The sequence below is a fragment of the Chiloscyllium plagiosum genome, chromosome 26 (assembly GCF_004010195.1).
Source record: "Chiloscyllium plagiosum isolate BGI_BamShark_2017 chromosome 26, ASM401019v2, whole genome shotgun sequence".
NCBI classification, from domain to species: domain Eukaryota; kingdom Metazoa; phylum Chordata; class Chondrichthyes; order Orectolobiformes; family Hemiscylliidae; genus Chiloscyllium; species Chiloscyllium plagiosum.
The window spans coordinates 17,535,235-17,544,589 of record NC_057735.1 but is presented as its reverse complement, the minus strand read 5'-3'; the positions used below and the strand labels follow the sequence as shown (position 1 = coordinate 17,544,589).

At 41.1% G+C, this 9,355-nt stretch overlaps 2 protein-coding genes across 2 annotated transcripts in view; one reads left to right on the top strand and one right to left on the bottom strand.

The window, feature by feature from the left end:
• Positions 1-210, bottom strand: part of wdr77 (WD repeat domain 77) — a 14,063-nt gene extending 13,853 nt beyond the window's left edge. Inside the window, exon 1 of the mRNA XM_043716620.1 lies at positions 128-210. Within this exon, the coding sequence (XP_043572555.1) occupies positions 128-206 (79 nt within the window). The 5' untranslated portion in view covers positions 207-210. The remainder of the gene's footprint in view (positions 1-127) is intronic.
• Positions 163-6,017, top strand: atp5pb (ATP synthase peripheral stalk-membrane subunit b). Its single transcript, XM_043716619.1, has 7 exons — positions 163-499; positions 2,348-2,384; positions 2,755-2,900; positions 3,536-3,699; positions 4,203-4,328; positions 4,551-4,730; positions 5,798-6,017. The coding sequence occupies exons 1-7, from the start codon at positions 163-165 to the stop codon at positions 5,867-5,869; spliced, it is 1,062 nt and encodes a 353-aa protein (XP_043572554.1). The 3' UTR covers positions 5,870-6,017.
• Positions 6,018-9,355: the final 3,338 nt, after the last annotated feature.

The following is a 9,355-nucleotide window of genomic DNA, read 5'->3' as shown; positions in this document are numbered from 1 at the left end:
TCCTCCCCTCAGTGAGGCCGGGGTTAGTGGTCTCTGCGGTAACCCCAATGAAGCGCAATTTCAAAAACCTCAACCGTCGGTGCGAGCGGCGCAGCCTCTGAGCGATCCTCCCTCCCTCCCGGGTTACCTTTACGGTACTGCAGCGTGTCCAGGTGCCTCTCCATGCAGGCGGGTGCATTAAGCGGGACACCCCAGCAGTTCTCCATCCCACTCCCTCCCCCCCTCACCAGCGGCTCGGGCACCGCGTGCTTCCGTTCGACCCCTGACCTCTCGCGAGAAGATGCCCGCCTGCGCTGCGGGGGGAAGGAGGAGGAGGAGGAGTCAGGGCCGTCGCCATTTTGGCTGGGGGTCGGTAGCCGAGCAGGCGGATACCGCCGGCAAATTCTGCGTTTCCCCCCCCTCCCTCCCTCCGTTTATAAACCTCCCCCGGAGGAGCGGGCTGCCGCCGCCGAGAGAAAAGGAGCCGCGATCATGTTGTCGCGCGTCGTCCTGGCTTCCGGTAAAGGAGTTTGTCGGAGATATACCGGGTTTAGGTCAGACAAGGGCACGCCAGGGAAAAGCGAGTGGATCCTGCACTGAAGGCCTTTGGGTATCACCTCGTCCCGGGCCTTGCCGTCCTCCTTCTCTAGAGGCGTTCCGCAAACCCCGCTGCTCATTAAGAGCTTCACCGGAGACCTCACTCTGATGTTACCTCGGATGGTGACGACAGGTGTGAAAACAGACTTTCCAGCTCAGCGAGCCGGCTTTCACACTTATGTCCCTCACTCAACAGGAAAGAAAGAACGAAAGGCCACTGGGCCTGAAACATTAGCTCTGTTTGTTTCTCTCTCTCGGCAGACCTGCTGAGTTTCCCTTAACTGTCACTGTTCCCTATTGCTGGGGCCTTGCTCTTCTCGTCCTCCCAGCAACGTTAGCTGCCTTGATCGATTTGCGCCCACCTTAAAGGTCACAAAGGTAGCTAACCATCACCGTTTAGATTAGAGTGGTGCTGGAAAAGCACAGCAAGTCAGGCAGCATCCGAGGAGCAGGAAAATCGACATTTCGGGCAAAAGCTCTTCATCAGGAATGGAGGCAGGGAGCCTCCAGGGTGGAGAGATAAATTGGGGTGGGCACTGGCCTAATAACACATCCTGATCCAAGGAGAGATTTGGCACCTTCATGCAATAGAACTGCAATGAAAGCGTTAAACATTTAATCTCACTGCAGTTTATGTAGGGTTTTTTTTTAAACTATACTTACCATAACTTCTGAGCCTACTAATTTGTAACCAGGCAATCTGTGTTGATTCAAATATTTCTAGGGAGTGCTGGTTGGATTGGTGCTTCAAGGAGCTATAGAAGCTTTATATGCAGCAGGGCCTTCAAAGCCAGGGAGCTTTAGATGTTAGGCACTTTAAATATTCAGAAAAAGTGAGGACTGCAGATACTGTCGAAAAGTGCGGTGCTGGAAAAGCACAACAGGTCAGGCAGCATCCAAGGAGCAGGAGAGTCGAAATTTTGGGCATAAGCTGTTCTATTACATTCCTGGTGAGTGTTTATGCCTGAAACATCAACTCACCTGCTCCCCAGATGCTGCCTGACCTGCCTTGCTTTTCTAGCGCCACATTTTTTGACTTTTAAATATTTGGTAGATTATGCTTTGTGGCTATTGTTGTGTCGGGGATGAAGGTGTGCAGCGTGAGAACGAAACAAGATTTCAAAATTACTTTTGGGCCAATGTCAAATTAATATGCTTTCTTCATCATTTCTATTGTTCTCTCAACTCTGGCTATTTTTTGTATTGTTGAGCCTCATTCCAGCTGTTGCATTCATTTATTATATGTCAAAGTGCATGGATTGAGGGCTTTAGAAACTTTGTTCACACTATAGTGAGCTGTAAAGAGATTCCAAATAAAAAAAGTTACTTAGCTTCATTTTAAATAAGGGACCAAGCAGACTGGAGGTTTATTTCTGCTCCTGTTCCTGTACAATTAATGACAGGCTAAAGTGCTATGGAAAAAGTTATAACTTTTAAGTATTTGCATTCAAATGATCTTTTCACTCTAGGACATGAGCAATGGAATTGGCATCTGATGTTGGAGGGTCCCTAGTAATAATAAGTTTAGGTTAATAATGTTTCTAATAGTTGGAAGATTGCCAATTAAAATGTGCCCGAGTGTCTCATTTTGGCAGTCTTATTGACAATATAAGGTTGAGCCTTGAGACTTCAGGGTACAGGATACTGTCACAGGATGAATTAAGGTGTTTGCATTTTCTGCATTGATCCACAAAAGGGTAGTTTTATTCATTAATGCACTTACTGACTAATTTGTGTGCATCTTAAGCATTTATGTATAATTTTTTTTCAGCTGGTGCTCTGAAGACATCGGCACCTATCACTGCCAGGTTAGTAGTAGTAGTTTCTTGACTATTGAGGTTAACCACAATAATATGTTTGAGACAATGCAATCCATTAACATGACGACGGATAAGTTGCAAAACCATAATTGCTGAGTTTCTTTATATTTGTTACCTTTGTATCATTTGCTCACACCTTGCTTTGCCTACAAAATCTACACACTCTTGTTCTAATTGGAGTTAAAATGAAATAGTTTATATATTTTGAATGGGTGAAGTTTGCATAAATTGGAATGATTGTCACTTCACCCAGGGATCCCTCTCGAGATAAAATTACAATTTTGTTTCAGGCAATGATAAGTTTTGTCTAAAATTTGAAAATTGTGCAGCATTTTCAATAGTTTGGTTTTTTTTTCAGTTTTTTGCCGGTATCCAAATCTTTTCATATAAGTTGTCAGTCTTGGACACCAGTGCCACCCCTTCCTGAGGAAGGAGGCAAAGTGCGCCATGGTTTGTTTCCAGAAGAATTTTTCCAATTCTTGTACCCAAAAACTGGGGTAACAGGTCAGTGCATAATACCTTTACAATTACAGCAGATATGTAGTGAGCTGCAAAATATAGTTGCAATTATAGTATGATAGAGCACAAACACCAGCATGGACCGTTTGAGCTTAATGGCCTCTTTCTGTGCCACTTATTCAATGCATTCCTTCAAAATTGTTTTATTTATTCTTTTGTTGTGGTAAAATACAGGCTATTGGTTTCCATTGCTTCACATTTCTAAAAACATCTTTGTGAATATTTTATTATAACTTAGTCCACACCTTTGCGGATGGAGGGGATTAAATTGTCCATAGATGAGCAATGGAGTGTTCCTTCAAATTTATTAATTACTTGCGAGTTGCCAGAACCTTATCTAAAATGTTATTATCACAAAAGATAATATTGCAAAGTAATAGTTCCTTTTCCAGAGTTAAAAATGTTTAGCTATTAGTGCAGGCTAACCCTGGATTGTGTTTTGGACTTGTGTTTTCTAAGAAACAGACATTTTAATCTCTAAGCAGTAAATATGAGTTGTCTTCTACATAAATGGTATTTGAATTATTGTATGATTTTAATGAACCTAACCTGGGTCACTTTTAATGACTTTATGATCAGTCTTTGTACCTGCTTATTTGTTGTTTTTCTTTCCTTATTAGGGCCTTATATGTTTGGTCTTGGGCTGTCAACCTATCTTCTGTCAAAGGAGATTTATGTCATTAACCATGAAACATTTTCAGCTATCTCAATTGGCATTGTTATCCTCTATGCTGTCAAAAAGTATGGCAAAAATGTGGCAGAATTTGCTGACAAATTGAATGAGGTGAGGATATTGATATTTTAAAAAGCTGATGCAGAAGCCATAAGAATCAAGAGTAGGATTAGACTTTTGTACCATTGAGTCTATTCTACCATTTAATATAATCACAACAGATCTTGAATCTCCACTCCACTTTCCCATTTGGTCCGTATGTCGCTTGGTTCCCTGAGAACGAGGATCTATTGATCTTTCCAAGATCAAATTCTGTTCAGTAGTGATGCTTTAAAGCACATGAAATACGTATTAATTTTTTAAAAAATGGACACTTCTTTTTTTCGTTGTTTGCTGTTGGTGTCAATATGTTAACATAGTTTAAAGAAGATTAGCAACCTGTGCAACTATTGTTAAATGACACATTTAAATTAAAGAAAAGCTTTGTGAACATATTCTTTGTGTAAATTTTCTCCAACAAATATTTTGTGCAAATTCTCATTAAACGAAGATTTACAAAATTACAGTGATGTATTTATGATTCAGCTAAATTCTAATTTATTTGATAATTTCAGGCTAAGGTTCAAAAAGCACAAGAAGTAAAAGATCTAGCCCTGAGCAGTTTGCAAGAAGCTATTGAAGCAGAAAAAAAAGAACAGTGGAGAACAGAAGGGCGCGTGCACCTTTTTGATGCAAAGCGGGTATGAATGCATTTTGTTTTAGTGGCAATAATTTGATTTAATTATTGCAATTTATTGACATATACCCTTGTCATTTGCAACAGTTTTAAATTGGTGTTTCCCAATGGTGTACATTTTAATATGTATATAAAATTATGAATTCTTAATATCGACTGCTTCATTGTAATAGATGTGGTCAGAGATAGCATGGCTCCAGGAATTTACAAATTTTTGTCCTTGCAGAACAACGTTGCAATGATTCTAGAAACCAACTACCGTGAGCGACTGCATACGGTGTACAATGAAGTGAAGAAACGTCTGGATTACCAAGTCAGTTTCCAACATCTACAACGAAGACTTGCACAGGAACACATGGTTAACTGGGTGGAGAAGAGTGTAATCCAGAGTATCACACCCCAGCAGGTAGATGTAGAAATAAAATGAAAGACACTGGTTTTTATATTGACCATCCTGTTAATACAAGTGCACTTATAAAATTGCCAGCTCCACTGTTAATATGTAAAACGTACATTGAAATACATGTGACTGTCAGTATTATGTGTATGCTTGGCAGCTGTGGAGACTGTGGGAGTTGCATGTCAATTTAAAAGTTACCAAACCTTTCTGGGGTATAAGAAGATTTTTTAACATGTATCCAGATTACAGCATGCGTGTGCAAGATATTAAAAAAAAAATTGAAGCACCCAACCCATTTCAAACTGATATATCTTATTTATTTCAATGCATCAAAATAATTTTCGCTGCAGATTTGGGTGTGAGTTGACTGTCATTGGAACATGTTGCTAACTTGCCAAATTTCAGAAGAAATGTCCTCTCTTCATTCCTTGAAATTTCTTTTTTTTTCATTCCTACCCCATTTCTGAAAAGGAATCTTGTGTTGGACTGTTATTCTGAAGTATCTTTGATACTTGCATAGGTTCTTTTTAGAAATCATTTATAGGATGTGGCAATTGTTGGCTGGGCCAGTATTTATTACCCATCTCTAGTTGCCCTTGTGAAGATGGTGAGCTGTCCCTTTGAATCATTCCAGTCTATTCCATGTTTGCAATGCCATTAGAGAGTGAGTTTTAGAATTTCAACCCAGCAGTTCTGAAGGGACAGCAATATATTTTCAAATCTAGATGGTAACTGGAGTGGAGGGGAACTCTTCGGGTGGTGGAGTTTCTGGGTATCCACTTCTCTTGTTCTAGGTGGTAATAGTTCTGAGTTCTCATATAGGAAATTGAATGTGAGCATCAGATAAAATACTGATGACATTTTTATATTATTCTGAGATTAAGATGTGCTGAATAAATGATTATTTTTTTCCCCCTTTCCTAAATCTGGCTAGGACTGACTGACAGAATAGACTGGCATCTTCCTGGATCACCATTGTGCCACACTTCTCTAAGTTTTTTTTTAGCTTTTTATTCATGCTAGTACTAAAAATTTAATGTGTTTCTGCTAATATTTTGCTTTTTTCTTCACAGGAGAAAGAGAGCATTGCCAAATGCATCTCTGACCTCAAAGCACTGGCAAAGACTGCTCAAGCAAAGATTTAACCTTGATCCAGAATTGCTATTGACATAAATGTATGCAAATCTACAGATTTGCAATGTATATGTAACACTGAAAAATGTAATCTAGGTTCCTTGTAAATGTTCTTGTAATCTGGAGCAGAACATTAAATGGAATGTTGATAAATCTCCAGTTGATGTTGTTCCTTTTACTTATTTGCCATTACTGTCTGTTTCATGTTCAAAGATGTCACCCATGGAGCATGTTTAGTCTTCAACTAATTTTCATGTTTCCATACCAACCACATTCATTTATTGACTACTACAGTATAATTATCAATTACTAGTCATAATTTTTTTGTAATATCCTTTCATGTGTTTGGCAGAGGCAACATTTATTGTCCATCCTTAACTACACTTGAGAAGATGGTGGTGACACTGTAGTCTATCTGTTGATGGTACTCCCACATATGTATTAGAAAGGGAGTTTCAAAATGTTGATGATTTGACAGTGAAAGAACAGCAATATAGTTACAAACCAGTATAGTGTATGCCTTGGAAGGGAACCTGAAGCTGGTGTTGTTCATATGGGTCTGCTGCCCTTGTCCTTCCAGGTGATAGAGATCAAGGGTTTGAAGATGCAATTGAGCGAGTCTTGGTGAGTTGCTGTAGTGCATTTTGTATATATTGCACTTTTATTGCCATTCTGTTGGTAAGAGAGAGTAAGAATTATTAAGGTGGATAGGGTACAGATCAAGCGGACTGGTTTTGGCCTGCTTGAGTATTGTTGGATACGCACTCATTCAGGTCAGGGGAGAATTTTTCATCTCTGACCTGCATTGTGTCCTGTAGAAGATAGACAAGCCTTTGAGGAGTCAGGAGGTGAATGACCCATTTCAGGACTCCATGTCTGAACTGTTCTTCTGGTATAGTTTTCATGTAGCTGATTCCAGTTGAATTAGTGTTCAGTTTCCTATCTGAAAACCCATAACCACTACCACCTGGAAGCGTGAGAGAAGCAGATAAATGGGAACACAACCACTGAGTATGTTGAAAGTTCAGAGGTTAGCAATGGCAAAGTCATTGAATGTTCAGGGGGTAGGGCTCGTTAGATTCTACTTGCCACTTTTCGGGTTAACTGGAAGTTGATCAGGTTGTACTGCATATGGATGTGGACTGCTTTAATATCTGAGGAGTTCCCAATGCTTTTGTGGTTTTAAGTTTTTTTTTTATTTTACTGAACCTGTCTATAATGCCACTAAAATTATAGTTTGTTGTTTTTGTCATTGATTATGCTCTGAACTTCCAAAATCCCATGTTTATATGCTGGATTTTTTACTGAGACATGGTTGTTATTCTCAAGATGCTGCCAGTTTTCAGCTGTGCCCTATATGCATGTTCCAACTGATCATAAAAGATTTGATTTAATGTACCCAATATTTTGGCTAACATTCATCTCTCAAGTGCCATTATTTATATAAAGTTTAATCTTTTATCTCATTACTGATTCTGGGACCTTGCTGTAAACTCAATGGTTACTGCACTTTCTTGCACGACAACAATGACTTGTTTATCTGTGCAGTGATTTAGACTTCCACTTATTGAGTGTGGCAGACAGATAATATCTTAATAGTTTCTGAATTTTATTATAATAGTTTTGCAATAATTATAAAATAATGTTATATCAGTACTTTCACGTCTCTTATGTTACCACCCTTTGTGTAAAAACTTAATGGCTAATAAATTTTTAAGAGGGTGGAAAGTGCCTAGAATATGTTATGAGAGGTTGTGCCAGAGGCACTTACAATAACAATGTTTAAGTGGCATCTTGACAGACATGCTAATGAAGTGAGGAGCAGGGAGAGCGGAGCTGAACACTTGGCTGCAGTGATGGTGCAGGAGGGAGGATTTTGAATTCTTGGATAATTGGACCTCTTTCTGGGGAAGGTGGGACCTCTACAAACAGGATGGTCTTCACCAGAGGGGTGCCAATATCTTTGGGTAATTTGCTAATGCTCTTCGGTGGGGGTGGGGGGGGTTTAAACTGATGTAGCAGAGGGATGGGAACCTAATTGTAGTTCCACTATACAGGACGTTGAGGGGAGTGAGGTCAGGGATAGATTTACAAGGTTGTGAGAGGGCACCAGCAATCGGGGTGTTGGTTTGAAATGTGTGTACTTCAATGCCTGGAGCATCCGGAATAAAGTAGGTGAACTTGCAGCATGAGTTGGTACCTGGGATTTTGCTGTTGCGACCATTTCAGAGACTAGAGGTGGGACTGGAATGGTTGTTGCAAATTCTGAGATTTAGATGTTTCTGCAAGAACAGAAATGATGGTAAAGGATTGTCGGAGGGGGGTGGAGGGATGGTGGCATTGTTAATCAAGGATAGTGTTATAGCAGCTGAAAGAACGTTTGAGGACTCATCCACTGAGATAGTATGGGTTGAGGTTAGAAACAGGAAAAGAGAGGCTACTCTGTGTTGGAAGTTTTCTGTAGGCCTCCAAATTGTTCCAGGGATGTAGAGGAAAGGATAGCAAAGATGATTCTCTATAGCAGTGAGAGTGACAGGGTAGTTGTTATGGGGAACTTTAACTTTCTCAATATTGACTGGGAATACTATAGTTCAAGTAGTTTAGATGGATCGGTTTTTGTTCAATGTGTGCAGGAAGGTTTTCTGACACAGTATGTAGACAGGTCAACAAGGGGAAATGCCATATTGGATTTGGTACTGGGGAATGAACCCAACCAGGTGTTAGATTTGGAGGTAGGTGAGCACTGTGGTAATAATGGCTGTTATGTTTACAATAGCAATGGGCAGGGATAGGTATATGCCGCAGGGAATGAGTTATTATTGGGGCAAAGGCAATTATGATGCGATTAGGCAAGATATAGAATATATAAAATGGGGAAGGAAACTGCAGGGGATGGACACACTTGAAATGTGGACCTTATGCAAGGACCAGCCACTGCGGGTCCTTGATAAATATATACCTATGAGGCAGGGAGGTAGTTGTACAGAGAAGGAGCCATGGTTTGCTAAAGAAGTTGAAGCTCTTGTCTAGAGGATGAAGACCCTCTGATGACCCCTTCTCCCACCTCCAACACACCCCGTCCACCTGGACACCCCGTGCTGGCCTCCTACCTGCCCTCGACCTCTTCATAGCAAACTGCCGCCGCGATATTAACCGCTACCTGAACTCCCCCACCCCTCCCACCCACTCCAACCTCTCACCCTCGGAACGCGCAGCCCTCCACTCCCTCCGTTCCAACCCCAACCTCACCATCAAACCAGCTGACAAGGGAGGCGCAGTAGTAGTTTGGCGCACTGACCATTACACCGCTGAGGCCAAACGCCAGCTCGCAGATACCTCCTCCTACCATCCCTTTGACCATGACCCCATCCCCCACCACCAAACCATCATCTCCCAGACCATCCATAACCTCATCACCTCAGGGGACCTCCCATCCACCGCCTCCAACCTCATAGTCCCACAACCCCGCACCGCCCGCTTCTACCTCCTGCCCAAAA

Coding starts and splice junctions, on each gene's coding strand:
- atp5pb (XM_043716619.1), top strand. CDS start 163: ATGCAGGCGGGTGCATTAAGCGGGACACCCCAGCAGTTCTCCATCCCA. Junction 4,329..4,550: donor ACCTTTTTGATGCAAAGCGG/GTATGAATGCAT, acceptor TTGTCCTTGCAG/AACAACGTTGCAATGATTCT. Junction 4,731..5,797: donor AGAGTATCACACCCCAGCAG/GTAGATGTAGAA, acceptor TTTTCTTCACAG/GAGAAAGAGAGCATTGCCAA.